Source organism: Gopherus flavomarginatus, chromosome 4 (assembly GCF_025201925.1).
Source record: "Gopherus flavomarginatus isolate rGopFla2 chromosome 4, rGopFla2.mat.asm, whole genome shotgun sequence".
Taxonomy (NCBI): domain Eukaryota; kingdom Metazoa; phylum Chordata; order Testudines; family Testudinidae; genus Gopherus; species Gopherus flavomarginatus.
Window position 1 is genome coordinate 65,848,643 of NC_066620.1, and position 18,583 is coordinate 65,867,225.

Consider the following 18,583-nt stretch of genomic DNA (forward strand, 5'->3'; position numbering starts at 1 on the left):
ACACTCATTCAGCTGGACCTGCTCTTTCCCAAGAACAAACTGAGAGTCTCTCCGTTCAGATAGAACTGAGTGAAGTCCAGGCTGGTGTGAGTTTCCTCAGAGCTCACTAGTGTTCCCATTTTTCTCTTCCAGCCCCACCCGCTCTGAAGCTGTCTGTCAATGAGACCCTGGTGGTGAACCCAGGAGATAATGTCACTATGCAGTGCTCCCTGATAGGCGGCGACCCACTGCCTGAGGTGGTCTGGTCTCACTCACCCAGCCCTATGCCTCACAATAGCCTTATTCAAGAGGGTAACCTCACCATCTGGGGGATCTGCATGGAAGATTCAGGCTACTACAATTGCACGGCCATCAACAATGTGGGGAACCCAGCTAAGAAGACAGTGAATCTGCTGGTGCGATGTATGTCCTTCCACTGCGTGTACTTTTGGGGCGTGACTCTGGGTTCCCAGCACATATCATTCTTCATTTAAATAAGGGGTAAATGTGCTACTCCAGCAAGGGACTGATAGCACTGGCTGGAGAAGGTGCTGTGCAAGCTTCCACATCTACAGCTCTGCTGATGCACCTCATTCCTGACTCACAGCACCCACAGTTATTCCAGTCCTGTCCTTCCATGGCACTGGAGATGCTTCCTGATCCTGACTTCCAGCACCACAGCAGGCCTTGGGGGTGTGGGGCCATTGTCTCACATGGGGATCTTATTTGGGCATAGGGCTGGGGGATCTCTTGACCAAGAGTGTGTGAAGCCATTGCCTCCCATCGGGCAAAGGGTAGATGTCTCACATGGGTATCCTCATTGGGCACAGGGCATTTTGTCTTCACTAATTGGCTTTGCACCTGTGTTCATCCCAGCCATGAAGAACGTCACCTTCCAGATCACTCCTGACGTGATCAAAGAGAGTGAGAGCATCCAACTGGGGCAGGACCTGAAGCTCTCGTGCCATGTGGATGCCGTCCCCCAGGAGAAGGTCGTCTACTTCTGGTACAAGAATGGGAAACCGGCCAGGGTCTCAGATCGACTGCTCATTTCCAGGAACGACCCTGAACTCCCACCAGTGACCAGCAGCCTGGAGATCATTGACCTGCGCTTCAGTGATTATGGCACATATCTGTGCATTGCATCCTTCCAGGGGGCTCCCATCCCTGACCTCAGTGTTGAGGTGAACATCTCTTCAGAAACAGGTGAGCCTCCACCGTGGAGGCCTGGGGCTTTGAGGGAGTTGGGTCAAGGGGCACAGTATGAATTAGAATCATGAAACCAACATATTCTTTCCAGCCTGAGCTCTTGAAGGCCCTCAAATAAGCCTTGACTTCAAGTGTAAGAGCTCTTGTTCCTTCCGCTTGGGTTGACAGCTATGCTGCGTGCCTTGTAGTATCCTGAGATGAGGAGGAGGTTGGACTAAACCAAAGAGAGCAGCCCCAGCATGCTATATTTTGTGCGGAAGCCAGTGTGTGCTGGGCTGGATACTGTGGGCATGTCTCGTGAGTGGCCAGTGACCCAGCAGGGATAGGTGGGTTCTCAAGTAGCTAGTTCCTTCCTTTAATATGGAGTCTTAATGGGTTAGTTTCAGGCTTCTAGTGACCTGAGGCACAACATGACTGAGGATGTCTGATTACGGATTGGGAAGGCCCAGATTGAAGCCCAAGCCAACCTCAGAAGGTTGAAGAAGGGTTTGAAGAAGCCCTGGCCAAGAGCTTATCGTGAAGGAACAGCAAGGGAATGGGATTTTACCAAATGTTCCAAGGCTGGTGGTTGTGGGGAAGGAGGTAGTGTTCTTTCACTTCTTTGGTATGACTTAAAAGAGACACTCCCTCTGATATTTTTCCAGAGACTGAGATGGCAGGACCTGGCTTGTGTCCATGGCCATGTATGGTGGGAGCTGTGTGATGTCTCTCATAAACCCTCGTTCCATGAACAGCTTTAGTGTTTAGTGTCCTAATTCTAATCCTCAGGACAGCTCTTGAATACTTTCTGCAGGAGCCCAGACACTATAAATCTCACCCTCTTTTCCCTTCATAAAGGGCCTCATCCTTCTCCCAGTAGAATCAATGGCAAAACTCCCTTATTTACTTCAGTGGAGCCCCAAATCTGTGCTAGCAAAACATCAGATCAGATTCTGTTCTCAGATATGCCCATGCAGTCCCCCTGCCTTCCCTGGGATTGCTCAGGTGTGACTGAGAGCAACACTGCACCTACTTGTAGATAAATGGTGAGCGAGCCTGAGGGAAGTCAAATGGCTGCAGAATCTGTCCTGATTTTACAAACTGCTTCAGAAAGTTTCCTTATTCATAGTGATGTTAACCAGCTTTGGCTGGTCCCAGGGCTGGTGCAACCATTTAGGTGACCTAGGCGGTCGCCTAGGGTGCTAGGATTTGGGGAACGGCATTTTCTTCGGCAGCGACCGCAGCGGCTGGATCTTCAGCTGCCCTGGTCGCCGCCGGCATTTAGGCGGAGGGAGCTGGGGCAGCGGAGCGCGGGGAGGGCTGCCTGCAGCAAGTAAGGGTGGGGGCCGGCCCTCAGGGGAACTCCCCGCCCCAGCTCACCCCTGCCCCGCCTCCTCCCTGAGCACGCCGTGGATGGTTCACTTCTCCCGCCTCCCAGGCTTGCAGCGCCTAAGCTAATTGGTGCCGCAAGCCTGGGAGGCGGGAGAAGTGAAGCAGCCATGGCGTGCTCGGGGAGGAGGCAGAACAGGGGTGAGCTGGGCCGGGGTGAATGCCTCAGGGCGGAGGGTGGTGGGTGGGGAGCTGCCGCAGGAGGGGTGCCTCAGGGCAGAGGGGGGAGCTGCCATGTGGAGGGGTGTCTCAGGGTGGCGGCTCGGGGATGGGAGAGGGCGCAAGGTGGAAGTTTCGCCTAGGGTGCAAAACGTACTTGCATCAGCCTTGGCTGGTTCCAGTGCTGTCCATGACCAATCTGATTTGCTGTCCTGTCTGTGCCCTTAGCAGAAAGTGTTGGAATTGGCTCTTATTTTTCGGAAAACCTCCCTACTCTCAGCAAAAATCTGTAGCAATCTGCTCCAAAGGGAATGTCCCCCGATGCTTTTGTGATAATGGGATACTGATCACTTACTGTGTACTTGCTTTTCAGCAAAAAATAAATTAATTAATTCATTTGTACTCCTAACAGCCATGGAAGGTAGGGGAATGCTGCTCCTCCCCTTTTTACCATTGGGGAAACTGAGGCACAAAATGACATGACTTGCCCCAAATCCCATGGTGAGTCAGTGGCAGAGTTGGGAATATAAGCCAGATCTGGCTGTAGCAATGGAGTTTAGAGCATACTTCTCCCCACCCCACCCCCGCAAAAAATCCCAATAGCTAATAGAATGTAATAGATATAAGGTCGTAGGAGTAAGATGGCAAAGGTCTGTATGATCACAGAGTCTGTCCCCACTACAAGGGCTGGACAATATTTGCTGACCCAAATGTAGGTACAGGGCTCAGGAGTTAAAAAATCTACAAGGAGGTGGCTGTGGTGGCCCAAAGTTGCTACAACCTCCCTCCCACCAGCAGAAGCTGAAAGGGCCAGCACAGGACATAGGGGGCTGGCTGGGCAGAGAGCATGCTGAGGCTGATTGAGTAATGTGGCAGTCTGGAGCATCCCATCGAGGGTCTCTGCCAGCTGGGTTCCTCTGGAGCCAGTGAAATTAAAGCTGCTGTCTCCAGCCAGAACCCCAAGAGAGGGCAGGCAGCAGCACCATCACCTGCCTCCCTTCAGGCTGAATTCCCCCCCCCCCCACACCCTGCACACACTGGGTAATGGGGAGTGTTTGTCCATGCTGGGGCATCTGGCCCTCTGTGTGCATTTAAGGAGCAATAAAGACCCCACCCTTTGTGTTTGGTTTGAACCTGTTGAGTTTTTCCCCAGAGCCATAGTATTGAAGCAGCAAGGTGGAAACTATTCTGCATTCCCTGGCCATCTGCTGCCGCCCAGCAAAACAGCCCCTGATTCGCTGAGATGGCCATCTCCAGTGGGAGGCTCAGAAGAGATAGCTTTAATTAAAAAAATCTCCAAATACAATTTGCAGTTTTTCCCTGTGGTGAAAATTGCCTCTCGCCAGGTGAGCGTCTGCTGGCGGTGCTGACTGGCGGGGGGGCATCGCTTTCTTCACACCAAACAGGAGAGCATCTGATGAGATTCCAAAGCCCACAGGGGACCTGTAAATTGAAAACTCGACTTCTCTGTTGCATAGAGAGGCTGCTACCAAAGGAGACTGAGGCCAGAGCCATCTTAAATATGCTCTTAATGCAGTTATGTGTTGTATGTGTGTGAAAATAATCCCAGAGCACTCTTTCTCATGGGCAGAGGGTAAATTGAGTGAATAGTGGCCAGTTTGGATTGAGGTGGCCCCTGGAATTTTAAGCTTTCATTTAAAAAGAAAAAATATCTAGCCCTTCCATTTGTGAAAGTATCAGTCCAAACGTCATCCCAGTGCAGTGCTGGCTGCAGAGAGACAGCCTGAAACAAGAGCTTTCTGAGAAGTGAGAACAGTCACATTTGTCTCAATGGGATGTTAACTCTGAAACCTAACGATGACAGTTGCAATGTAAACATTATGATAGATGTTCCTGCGAAAACCATCTACGTCTGAGTGGGTTCTTGGTGGAGCCTGGAGCATGAACAAAGAGTCCCGTCCAAGTCAACTCCATGTTCATATCAACTGGAGATCTTAAGATATGTCTACACTGCAATAAAAGACCCGCAACACAGCAGTGTCTGGCCCTAGTCACCTGACCTGGGCTTGCAGAGCTTGAACTGCAGGGCTATAAAATTTCAGTGTTAGATATTCAGACTTGGGTCTCAGAGCCCAGGCTCCAGCCGATCTCCCTTGCAGAGTCTCAGGAACTGGGCCACAGCCTAAGTCTAAACATCTACACTGCAGTTTTTAGCCCTGCAGCCCAAGCCCTGCGAGTCCAATCACCTGGACCCAGGCTCTGAGACTCTGTGCCACAGGTTTATCACAGTGTAGACATCTCTCTTAGGCTCCTTATGAACTTTGGCTGACAATAATGGCTGGACACTGGAGCATGTGTCACTAGAGCTGTGTGAGTAACCTGAGTTTTTAGTTTGGTGGCTGAACCCCACCCCAGACTCAAATATCCAGCTTTTATTTTAGGTCCACCAAAACCAAACACTTTTTGAATTTTTCAGAAAAAAGTCAAAATAGATAATTTTGAGTCACAGTAAATGTTTAGGGGTTTAACTTTTTTTTAATTAAAATTAAAGGAAAATTCAAAACGACTCCAAATATTTTGTTTTCAAAACAAAATGGCAAATTTTACACAGATTCATGAAACGTTCTGCTCTACTGAATCTGCATTTTTGGCAAAAATGGTTCTATCTAGAGCAGAAGCACCATTTTTTCCCAATCAGGAAGGTCCCCTGTCCAGGAACTGGATTTGCTTTGTGCAAGTTCTAAACATTGCTGTAGCTCAGGTTCTAACCTGGGGTGGGTAAACTTTTTGGCCCAAGGGCCACATCTGGGTATGGAAATTGTATGGCGGGCCATGAATGCTCATGAAATTGGGGGTTGAAGGGTGGGAGGGCTCTGGCTGGTTGTGTGGACTCTTGGGTGGGGCTGGCAATGAGGGGTTGGGGGTGCAGGAAGGTAATGCAAGCTGGGACCCAGGGGTTTGGAGGGCAGGAGGGGGATTAGGGCTGGGACAGGGGGTTGAGGTGTGAAAGGGACTCGGGGGGCAGGCTCCAGGCAGCACTTACCTCAAGTAGCTCCCAGAAACAGCAGCATGTCCCCCCTCTGGCTCCTATGGAGAAGTACGGCCAGGCGGCTCAGTGTGCTGCCCTGTTCACAGGTACCGGCCCTGCAGCTCCCATTGTTTGCAGTTTGCAGCCAATGGGAGCTGCAGGGGCAGCATGTGGAGCCCTCTCGCTGCCCCTACGCGTAGGAGCCAGAGGGGGGACATGCTACTTCTTCTGGGAGCCATGCGGAGTGGGGCAAGACCCTGACCTCACTCCCCAGCTGGAGCAGAACAAGACCCAGACCCCATTCCTGGTGGGAGCTCAAGGTCAGGATTAATATGTCTGGAGGGCCTGATGTGGCCCCCGGGCTGTAGTTTGCCCACCACTGTTCTAACTAGAACTAGGCAGCAGTTTTACTGGGTTTGCTGTCATTTACATGGGTCTATAGGGGCTGTACTGAGCTGGTCTCAGCTGTGAGTTGCCTCTCCTCTGGGTGAGCCGGCGATAGCTACACTGAGTTGTACTTCTCTGAGGTAGTTTTTTTTGCACATCTTGGTGAGGATTCACAGTGAATTCTAGCGTAGAATAAGTGAAGGTATTTAACAAATCCAACTTGTGTCTGTGGTTTAGAAATTGACAAAGGTCCTTCCTCCTGGATGTCTATGGAGGCTGGGAGTGGAATATATGAAACATGCACCCATAGGCCACTGTCTCCAATTCAGCCCATGTAAGGAGATTGGATTTGGCCTCTCGCTTCTGGGCTACAGTTGGGGAATTGAATGGCTAACAAGATAGAGACTAGGATGTGGAGTCTTTCACCTCTAGATCATCAGTTCTAGCCTGGTTTAGGCTGATAGTGACTGAAAGTGTTTGACAATAGTTCACTGATGTACATGAAGTGAGTTGAGCTGGCACTTTCTGTTGGTGCTGGCACACTCAGAGGCCATGGGAATGAAACGCTCCTCTCTGCCTAGAGGTGGAACATCCATGGGGTGGCTGAGATTGGCTGGGGTAGAGTGTGGGGAGCTTTGCTCTGGCATTACCATTGGAGGGCTGCCAGTATGACATCCTTTCCCACAAGTGCAACCATCCTTCAAAGGTTTCCCTCGTGCTCTGCTGGAAGGATGTTACCTTGACAAACAAACAGTCCCTTTTTATTATCTTCTTTTTAGTGCCTCCAACCATCAGTGTCCCCAAGGGCCAGTCCACCATCACCGTTCGGGAGGGCTCCAGGGCCGAGCTGCAGTGCGAGGTTCGAGGGAAGCCCAAGCCACCCATCATCTGGTCCCGGGTAGACAAGGAGGCCCCCATGCCCTCAGGTGCCATGACAGTGGAGACTTACGATGGGAAGCTGCGCCTGGAGAGCGTTAGCCGAGAAATGAGTGGGACCTATAAGTGTCAGACAGCCAGGTACAATGGCTTTAACATCAGACCCCGGGAAGCTCTGGTACAGCTCAACGTACAGTGTGAGTATAACAGCATGATTCTGTAGCTCCTACCTCTGTGCCAGCATGCACTGGTACCTTGCTAAAGTCTGAGCAGGTGATGCTTATGGTGCTGCTTTCAAATAGGTTTGGAGTGAGTGTTTCAGCTGTGGACTTTGAAGGGTTTATTTACCTGACGTCCACACACGAGCAGACATGCCAGCCAACTAACAACGTATTCCAACCAACCCTGGGGGCCTGTTGATCTCCTGTTGGTTGGGTCACCTCACTTGTTCGTGTAGCAGTTGCCTCTGTGTATGTGTGTGTGTGTATGTGCATATATCTTACCCACATAAAAATTACATTAAAAAACATTATTAGGGTTGCAAAGACAAGCACTCAGAAGCTAGGAAGTGCCAGAATTAAGGTTGCCTGTTCAACCTTGATTCAGTCCTCTTGTACATCTGCATTATGATACTGTCTTTAATTACATGATCACACATTATTTTTTTTCTATAGGACCCCTCCTGCCCCATTCAGGATGGACCTGCTCTGGGGATGAATCAGGGTTGTGTAATGAAGGAAACAGTTGTAGATAGGACCCCTGCCTCCTTTGGTGCAGAAGTTGGAAAGTGTGTAGTGAATGAGGCAGGGAACTGCAGGAAGAGAAAGGACAGTCTCATGCTTAAGACAGTTGAATGCTGCCCTGGAGAGCTGGATTTTATCCCTGGCTTTGCCACAGGATTACTATGTGATGCTAGTCAAGTCACTTAAACCAGACTTTTCAGAGGTGGTCACTAATGGTTTGTTCCTCATTTGACTTGACATCTTATGGTCTGATTTGCAGAAGTGCTGAACACACACAGCTGCAGCTGAAGTCAATGGGAACTGTGATTTGAACATATAAACTGCTATATAGTGCTACGTACTCTTAAAAATCAGGTCCTAGGTGTCTCAAATTTGGCATCCCAAATTAGTGAATACTTTTGCCCTTAATCTCGCTGACCCAGTTCCCTGACTCTAAAATGGGGATCATGCCACCCACTTGCCTCACAGGGGTGTTGTGAAGAGAAATTAATTAATATCTGTGAAACACAGGGTTACTACACTTATGAACCCCATCGGAAAACCAGTGAGGAAATTTGTCTTCAGAGCAGGGTTTGAATAGTGTGCAGTAAATAAGGTCTGGGACCACACACTGAACAATGAGGAGAAAACAAAACATTGAATAGATGCTCATGAAGTGAGTGCTGTCTGTTCTGCACACCGAATGAGGCAGGAGAAAAAATACTATGTGGTCATATATTTAAAGACTGTATCATAACCCATGTGGACAAGAGGGTCAAATGAAGCTTGCACAGGCAGCCTTAATACTGGCATTTTCAAATTTTGAATGCTTGAGTTTGCGACCTTAATACTGTTCTTTTAACATCGTTTTGTGTGTGTAATTTCCTAGCTTTTAAAAGAGCAACCTTCCCCGAAAAAAAAAAAAAAAAAAAAAGGAAATTCCATCATGTGGTGTCATACTGACACCCACATGGGTCATCAACAGGATTTTAACCTTTAGATCTACCAAATAGGCCTTCACCACATAAGCTAATAGAATAACTGATAGCAGTAGTAGATTGTCATCCTCTCTGTGGTCCAGCACTAGAGGAGGATGGGAAACATTGCCAGAGGGTTTCACAGATATTTGTTGACAGCAGAGGAATGGTGAGACTCTGGAATCCTGAGTTCCCATTCTAGGCTGTAGAAGGAAGTGTGCTCTAGTGAACACAGAGCCCTCTTCCCCCATTCCCTCCAAGCATGACACCCTTCTGCTCCATCCCATTCAACCTATTTCTGCACCAGTCCTGTCTCTTCCACTCCTGGCTCTTTGTCCCAGTACCCATTCTCCTCACCTAGCCAGTTCCAGTCTCCACCCTTCATCCCTGTCTCCTTGCCCAGCCAGTCTCAGTTCTCCCCCAAAACCTTAGAACCCTGTCAGATCTGTATGCCTCACCCTTTAATTCTTCCCTTCAACCCTACTGATTCTCCGGTCTCCATGCTTAGTCAGTCCCTCCCACCTCCTGGTTCCTCAGCCAGTATCTGTTTTCCCCAACCTGCTGGCTCCCAGTCCCCTTGCCCAGCCAATATCAGTCTCCTCCATCTCATCTTCCAGTTTCCCCTCTTGCCTGCACCAGCCTCCAGTCCCAAATTCTATCCACACCCTGTCATCTTGTCCTAATGTTCTCCCACCTGCCCTCTCAGATCCAGCTTTTGTTTACTCTGCATTTGAATCGGGCAGTTTGCTCCTCCAGACTGCCTGGGCCTAGCAGGGGAACCACTGAGAGCAGATGAGCTGGAGGGTCCCTGCTCTCTTTGTTCAGGTGCCTGGACCTGGTATGGCCTGCAGCCGGCCAGAGCTGCAACTGCCGGAAAAGTCCTACTCAGACCTGCAATGAACATGCACGGCGTATATGGAATCTTCAGGAAATCTAGCTGCCAAAACTCTGTCTTTACTGAGCACGTGCAGAGTGTGACCTCTCTCCCCACCCAGGCTTATATCTTGTCCAAATTTGGGCAGATTTTCATGGGGACATTGGAAGGCACATCTTTGATTAAAAAGATCATCCCCTGCCAAATTTGAAGTCCCTGCTCCAAAGCATAGGGGGTGCTAAAGCTTCTCAAAGAAAGGTTGCTAGAACTTAACATAGGCAAAACAATGTATTATTCCAAGCCTGGTTCTTGGATGTGGCAGATCCATTTTGGCTGGAATTCCCCCCGACAAATCAGCCTGAGGGAGGGCACTGGTATGGAATATTTCAGCTTAGATGGTTAAAGTTTGGCAAAGTTGCAAGTAACTGAAAATAGGAAAGTTCAGGTAATCTTAAGGTACGTCTACACTACCCACCAGATCGGCGGGCAGCGATCGATCTGTCGGGGATTGATTTATCGCATGTAAAGTAGATGCGATAAATCGATCCCTGATTGCTCTCCCGTCGACTGCTGAACTCCAGCTCGGCGAGAGGCGGAAGCAAAGTCAATGGGGGAGCCACGGCTGTCGATCCCATGCTGCGAGGACTCGAAGTAAGTAATTCTAAGTCGATCTAATATACGCAACTTCAGCTACGAGAATAGCGTAGCTGAAGTCGGCGTATCTTAGATTGATTTCCCCCCACCCTTCCCGTGTAGACCAGGCCTTAATAATGGGCTGTGCTACCAACCCCACCTATAATATATACACACACACATACACATAAACAGGCAGCAGGAGACCACTGAGTGGATGTTGCTCTGTACTGCCATCTTTGCTGGTGCCCATGTCATGCCATTCTATTTGGATGTCTTGTTGCTCAGTGATACCTCCCCTGGCAGAAGAATGAGGCTATTCATATCCCAGGCTGGAGTGTTTAGAAGTTATTGGTGATGTTCTGATGTGTGGAGCAGGTAGGGGTCTGGGATAATCTCTGCTCCCTTCTTAGTAATATTATCTTCAGTCAGTCAAGTGCTGCACTGGGTAGAATTCAGATAAGGAGAATCCAAGCCTAGCTCCTTTCACTTCCCAGATTAAACTGAAGACTGTGCTGAATAATATTGAGTAGTGTGGAGGGCGGAGGCCAAGGTGGTAACTCTGACCACAGAGCTAGTCTCATCAGGAAAGATTAAGTACTGAACTCCTGTAAAGTCCTCTTGAGGATGTGGCAAGCATGGAATTGATGGAGAGAATGTTAGTTTGCACTAGCCTGCACCATCCATGTGCTGTGACTAAAGTGCCTAAGTGCGTTGCACAGAGTAATTCATTAAACGCCAGCCCCCTCTTCCCTCATCCTCCATCCGTCACCGCTAGAAAAGGGATAAAACCTACTCTGATAACCTGACGAAGCTGAGCAGACATGCACATTCCATTTCTTGCTGTTGGCATCTCCCATCAGCTCCACCTAAGGACAAGCAACATTGAGTTTTGTTTGGATTCTGGTTTGGCCCGAATTCCACTGGAAGCCATGCATGATCCTAGAAATTAACACCCTCCACTTCTTCAAGACTGCAGTCTCGGTCAAATACTGAATGGGTCACAGGGAATGAACTCACCATTCCACCTACAGCTTGGTTCCTCCAAGGCAGAGCAGCATGGCAGAAGTTTGCAATGCCACTGCCTGCCTGTCCATTTTGTGCCTAAGCAGTGGACTTCAATTTCCGGTGCTGTCCATCTGGCTCCTTTTACCAGCATGAAATTCACAAAAAACAAACCTCAGCAACTGGAAAGTGGAGCAAAGTCTAGAGTCATCCCTGCCCCCTGGCTAAACAAACAACCCATCTGTTTATCCAGCTCCCTTTTTGTGGAAAGAGCCGGGTGCCCCAGCAGGGGCTTGCTCTGGTTAATTGAAATGCTGTTCTCCAGTGCGGGCAGCTCATTAGTGTTGTGGCTTGCGCTGGAATTCTAATCTTGTCAGAAATGGGAATCGTGTGGCTTCTGAAGCCTCTGTGATGAGCATGCTTCCCCTCCTCAGCCCCAGCCTGCTCCTTCCATCTGAGAATCCACTCAGGTGGGGCACGGGGTGTTTGTGTGAGCTCCTTTTGAACCAGCTTACACAGAGGAGAGTGAATTGTGGGTGATAATGTGGTTGTTTTGCTGATTTGTTCTAAAGCTAGGATGCAAAATCAATACGGCAGATCTGATTAGATGTCAGAACCTGTTTCTGTTTCTTTTTTCCTCTCTTTTTTTTTTACCCATATAGCTCTGTATTGTGACAAAAAGCCCAGAAATGAGCTTTGCTAACAGTGCTGCAATATGGGAGAGAGAAAAAGATATGGGAACAAACCAATCAGCTGCCAAAAAAGTGGTGTTTTGATTCCTTTTATTATTTATATATTGTGAAAGTGGCTCTCCTTTCATGTTACATGCTGGAATTGGCTAAGGGCAGCTCTGTGACAGGCCACACAGTCTGTTTCCTGAACTCTGCAGCTCTGGTGGAATAATAGGTTTACAAGAGTGCTTTCTGGCTTTCATCTCTAAGGCTAGGATGAGGAAATATGGTGTAGTGGTGAAAGCAAGGAAGTAGGAGAGTCAAGACTCCCAGGGTTCAGGTCACAGCTTGGTGTGACTAAATCACTTCACATCTCTTTGAAAAGGGGATGAAAGTGACCTACCTCACCAGGTGAGAGTTAATGCCACAAAGCACTTTAAGATTCTTAAATAAAAGGGGCTATAGAAGGACCAGGTATTATTACAATAATAAATATAAAACTGTTTAGCAGGCTTGTTTCAAGGCTAGGTAGTCACTTTCAGAAGAAGCACAGTATGTGTCATAGATGCATATTAAAATTAGGGACAGACAACCAGGTTCATATAGAGATGGGGCTGATCTGCAGATTGTGGGCTTGGCTTAGTACTGCTGCAAAGTTCAGCAGTGTTTGGAATCTAAAATGTGGTTTGGGCCATCTCAAAAGAGAGTAGCACTAAATGGGATCTGGTCTCAACCAGGCATCCCAAAGCTAGCAATAACATAGTAACTAATCCTTTGACCCCTCTGGATTTTAAGTATCCTAAAAGCAAGACAGAGTCTTTACAGTTACTGAAAATGGCAGAGGTTGATTTAAGTTCTAACATCTTTGAAACCATTGTTCTTTGAGAGAGTTGTCTTATCACACTGACACAACATTTTGTTAGATATTTGCATTGTGGTGTTGCACCAAGATGTAACAAAGCAAACTGTATGATGTTATATCCTGGGTGCAGTATCCTGCCAGGATAATATTACGTCAGCCTGAAAGATTTTTCCAGCCCTGAAAGCAAGCCTAGTCTGTAAGATGTAGGACAGCTCTGTTACAATTGGAATCCACCTGTTCCACTTTCCACCCATGTGCCACACAACACCAGAACATCTGTTCCAGAATGTGTTCTGCTAATACACTGGATAAGATCATTTGTCCATCTAATTCAACTGCCCTGGGAGTGGTCTACACTTGGCACTTCAGAGCAAGTTATACTGCCCTATGTACCAGGGCTTCACTTACCATGCTGGTGCCTCCTGCTGGTTGTCTTGGTTAGCTGTGCAGGTTAGTATGCCTATTCCTGGTAATGCTTTACCTGCTGTCACTTCTGCTCCCAGATCCCCCATCACTCCAAGGTCCATGGCATCCTCTTCATGACACAGCCCTCCAGCCAGGTCACAATCTGTGCTCCTCCCTTTCGGGGGTGAGTGTTGCAGTCCAACTGTCCCACCAATTCCCCAGTGGTGACTGCAGCCAATTGTCCAGCCACTTCCCTGTGGCTCCAGTACCCTTTTTGCCCTTGCCTCAGGGCCTTAGCCTGTAAATCTCAGTAGTCAGCCAGGATCTCTTCTCTAGCTCCCCTAGTCCCTGCTAGCAACACTGCTCTGTCCAGGATGCTAGCTTCCTTCTGCCTACCAGGCACCCAGTCCTCCCTCCTTCAGTTCCAGGGAGCACTGACCCTGCTCTGCCCTGCAGCTCTTCTTATATGGCCTGCTGAGCTCTGATTGGCCGTTCCTCGCAGCCCTTCTACTATTGGCTGCTTCTTGTGCAGCTTCTCTAGGGCCCTCCCTGGCATGCCAGTGTGGGTGGATGCCCCATCACACCCTACAGTACAACTGACCATGTGTCTGGGGATTCCCTTCTGGACCCCACAGGTCAATGGCTTATGCATGAGAACTACTGTCCCTTATACTGTAAATTATCATTCTTTTTCATACTAAGGTTTACAGATCTGTTACAACGGGTACTTCAGCCTTCCTGCAGCTTGGGGGGTGGAACCAGACTGCTCAGTCCCTGGCAGCAGGGAAATATCCCATCTCCTGAAGTTCCTTCCATTTTTTTCTGCCTTCACAGCAGCTGGTGGCTCAGCCAGGCCTCCCTGTTGCAGCACTTTTCTGAGGGAAATGCAAAACTTTATATCCAATGTTTAGACTATCAGTTTGACTCAATAATGTGTCTGTCTAATTCCCAGCTGTGTCCCAGGGCTGCATTTACCTTTTGGGGGGATTGTCCCCTCAGCTCCGCTTCCCCTTGGAGGCGTCTGCAGTGGCTGGAGCGAGCTGAGAAAAGCCAGAGGGGAAGGGGCTGTGTTTTCCTGCTTCACTCCTTTATTAACTGTCTCATTAGGGAGATCGGCCCACTTTCTGGGCAGGCCACAATTTTCTTACCATGGCCCATGACCCTGGGTTGGGTCACCTCGGTTCCCCTTCCCCAGGCAGGAGAGGAGCCATACTAAACTGGAGAGGTGCGCTGTCAAGGTTCCTCCCCCACTCTGAACTTCAGGGTACAGATGTGGGGACCTGCATGGACACTTCTAAGCTTAATTACTAGCTTAGCTCTGGTAACACTGCCATTAGCTAGAAATTTCTGAACTTCAGGGTACAGATGTGGGGACCTGCATGGACACTTCTAAGCTTAATTACTAGCTTAGCTCTGGTAACACTGCCATTAGCTAGAAATTTCAGTGTCTGGAACACTTCCTGTCCCCCCAAAACCTTCCCCTCCCTGAGCAGCCTTGAAAGGCTTTTTCACCAAGTTCCTGGTGAACACCGATCCAACCCCTTGGATCTTAACACAAGGAGAATTTAACCACCACCCCCCTTTCACCCACCAATTCCTGGTGAGTCCAGATCCAATCCCCTTGGATCTTAAAACAAGGAAAAATCAATCAGGTTCTTAAAAAGAAAGCTTTTAATTAAAGAAAGAAAGGTAAAAATCATCTCTGTAAAATCAGGATGGAAAATACTTTACAGGGTAATCAGATTCATATCGCCCAGAAGAACCCCCTCTAGCATTAGGTTCAAAGTTACAGCAAACAGAGGTAAAATCCTCTCAGCAAAAAGGAACATTTACAAGTTGAGAAAACAAAAATAAGATTAACACGCCTTGCCTGGCTGTTACTTACAAGTTTGAAACATGAGAGACTGATTCAGAAAGATTTGGAGAGCCTGGATTGACATCTGGTCCCTCTTAGTCCCAAGAGCGAACAACCTCCAAAACAAAGAGCACAAACAAAAGACTTCCCCCCACCAAGATTTGAAAGTATCTTGTCCCCTTATTGGTCCTCTGGTCAGGTGTCAGCCAGGTTTACTGAGCTTCTTAACCCTTTACAGGTAAAAGAGGCATTAACTCTTAACTATCTGTTTATGACACGTGCTCTGCTGGGCAAGATGCAGCACTGACTGGGTGGAGGTTGCCTTGGCCCCTCACCTGCCCCCAGCAGGAAAGGAGGCAGGAAGGATTGAAAATGAAGACTTGGATGAACTGATTATTGGTCTCATGGACCACTAGAAAGAAGTCAACAAATCGAACTTACTTTACTGGCTGGTGAAATGTCCATAGTTAAACCAGTGAAGTGAAGCCTTGTGTGACCATAGCCCAGGAGGGCTTTATTGTGGTATATAATAGCATCCAGGCGAAAAGGTCAAGTCTCTGTAGTATAATGCTCTCAATGTGCCTAAGCGAAGACAGTTTGTGCAAATCTCTCCATTCAATGCTCCCTTAGTGCATCCACCTTATTGTCAATGTTGTGTGGTCATAGAGATCAGCCTTGGAACCTCTAGGCAGCACTACCAAGATGGAACCCCTACAGCAGATGTTGGTACTTCCTATCCACTAGAGTAGGCTGCTAAATTGTGAGGTTCTCCTAACCCCCCGCTCCTCAGAGTTGTATTTTGAATTCAGGCTGGTAGTCCTCTCAGCTGTCACAGCATTCATTCCTGAAGTAAATTCAAGAAATACTTCTCCTGCAGTTAAGCATCGAAGTCCAGTCCTTATGAACACTGACAGTCTCAGGACAGAGCAGTCATGTCTGCTGCATTGAGACCTATTAGATGGCCATTAGTTCACCACATTTTGCATATTGGTCACCCAGTCTTAGCCGATGCCTTTTCCTTTCTTTTGGCAGAGTTCTTCTCCATGCCTTAGTGCCCAGGGGAGGTGGAATCATTATTTATACATAATCTACCTTGTTTTGGACGTCAATATTTAATGGATAATCCTGCTCCCACCCCAGAGGCGCACCACTATGAAAATCCCATTATAATGGATTTGTAGAGCTTAGTATGAGGGAGAACAAAAACATTTATCCATGCTTACCTGAGAATTTCCTTTCTTGGAATAGTAAGGTCCAGAGATCTGGCCCATTTGGGAGACAGATGGATCATCGAAAATAGAGATGGAAAGTAACATCCAAGGGTTTGGGTTGTTTGTTGTTGTGGAGAATTTACCATGCTCTCCAGCAGGAGACATTGCTTTCCCTCAACCCAAGTCAAACCCAATCTGTAACTTAAAGTAGATTTGAATTAGCCTGGTAGTAGAAGTTATGTCAACTAGAAGAGAGGCAGGACATTTCCCTGGTGCTAACAACTAAAAGGAAGGATTACCTGATGGTTAGGATAATAGCTTAGAATTTAGGAGACCCAGGTTTGAGTCCCTGCTCTGCAACATACTTAGTGTGACCTTGAGTAAGTCATTTAGCTTCTCTGTGCCTCAGTTCCCAAATAGCTGTGCAATACCTCACTAGTGGTGGTGTGAGGATACATACATTAGAGATTTTGAGGCACCCAGCTACTACAGTGGGGCCAGATACTACAGCTATTACAGAGCGGGCCAGTTAAGTACCTAAGATACATAGATCTGGTTCTGCCCCCAACCTGCAAGCAGGCTGAAGTGCCCATTGTAACTGTCTGTGGATCTTATTACTCAAAGGAAATTTTCAGGTAAGCACAGATAAATTTTCCTCTTCTAGCTCAAACCCCTGTAAATGTTATTCCTGGTGACACACAATTGCTTCATCCCTCTTTGGAATCCTGCTAAGCAGTTTGCAGTGCTGTACATTGGGCAAGTAATAGCCAGCATCAATTTGACCGTTATCTGTGGCACTAACAGAAGCGCACAAGGGGAAGAAGGGGGCAATACAGTAAATAAGTAAAAAAAACAAAACAAAAACATCAGTGGATATACACAACTGGAAATGGAAATGCATTAAACTCTGTTTCGATCAGCTGTGGAAGTCAGCCCTCAATGTCAGAGCTTTTTGCTGGTGCCCTACCTCCACTAAACCACAACACTGCTCTATTAAAATGCTCTCAAGGCTTCCTGGCATGGAGCCTATCCTGGGAGCTGGCTAGAACTTCCAACAGCTTTTTGTGATAGCTGATGTTTAGCTAGTTGCAGAGGCATGAGGCCATGTCCCAGATCTGGGCTGCATGACTGCTGGTGAGGTGACCCATATCTCCAACTCAGGGCTGCCTTCTCCATCTTACTAGATTTGGCCATCTGAGCTGGAGTTTGGAACCACCTGCTAAGAATTTTAGCCTGGGGTTGTTTTATTTGTTGTATTGTCCTTTTAATTCCCTTTGTCTGTAGTCTGCTGCAGCAAAGCAGTTCTCCTGCTGACCTTTCTCATGGGGCTATGGCTACACTACACACCTTACAGCGGCGCAGCTGCACTGATGCCACTCTAGCGCTCCTAGTGCAGACTCTCTAAGTCAATGGGAGAGAGCTCCTCTGTCAACTTAACTACTCCAGCCCCCAGGAGCGGCGGTAGCTATGCTGCCAGACGAAGCTCTCCCTTTGATATAGCACTGTCCATGCTGGTGTTTAGGTTGGTGTAACTTACCTCGCTCACAGGGGTAGCTTCTTCACACCCTGAGCAAGATAACTTATACCACTGGAAGCTGTGTGTGTATGTAGTTAACGAGGGTCGGAAGATGGCTTCTTCTCCCTTTGGGAGGTCAGAGCCCGTCTCCCTCTTCCATACCTGCTCCACATCCTGGGGAGCTCACTTTTCCCAAGAGAGACCCTGGAGGGTGTGAGAGCCTCGACCCCTGCCCAAAACTCTGGGGTGGTTGGTTTTTTTCATCATCCACATGATTAAAGACCAGCCAAGGTTCTGGGAAGTGAGATCTTTCCTCAAAGTCTTGAGGAAATCCTGCCTCATATACCTCCAAAGTGTTTGCAACCCCAGGCGGCTTTATTAGTGCAAAGGAGGAAATTAATTATGGTCACATGCATGCCCTTGGACGGGTACCCTTTAAACAGAATGGCAGTGTCATAAACAGATAGCTAAGGGTTAATGTCTCTTACACCTGAAAAGAAGTAATCTGAAACATCTGACCAGAGGACCAATCAGGAAACAAGACTTTTTCAAATCTGGGTGGAGGGTTTTTTGGTGTGTGAGTCCTTTGTTCTGGGTCTTCTGCCTGCACTCTCTCGGCTATGAGAAGTGATTTCTGTTTCCTGCTTTCTAATCTTCTATTTCCAAGTTGTAAGTACCATATAGTAAGGCAGTAAGGTTTCTATTGTTTTCTTTTGTATTTACATGGATATAGTTGCTGGAGTGCTTTGAATTGTATTCTTTTTGAATAAGGCTGTTTATTCAATATTCTTTTAAGCAAATGATCCTGTATTTGTCACCTTAATACAGAGAGACCATTTTTATGTATTTTTCTTTCTTTTTACATAAAGCTTTCTTTTTAAGACC

General features: G+C 47.8%; 1 protein-coding gene across 2 annotated transcripts in view; it reads left to right on the forward strand.

Moving 5' to 3' along the window:
- The window catches only part of MDGA1 (MAM domain containing glycosylphosphatidylinositol anchor 1), a 198,261-nt gene that overhangs the window by 89,708 nt on the left and 89,970 nt on the right, over nucleotides 1-18,583 (forward strand). For both annotated transcript variants that reach the window (XM_050948668.1, XM_050948669.1), the window contains exons 6-8: nucleotides 133-402; nucleotides 856-1,185; nucleotides 6,871-7,164. In XM_050948668.1, coding sequence (XP_050804625.1) covers nucleotides 133-402; nucleotides 856-1,185; nucleotides 6,871-7,164 — 894 coding nt within the window. The remainder of the gene's footprint in view (nucleotides 1-132; nucleotides 403-855; nucleotides 1,186-6,870; nucleotides 7,165-18,583) is intronic.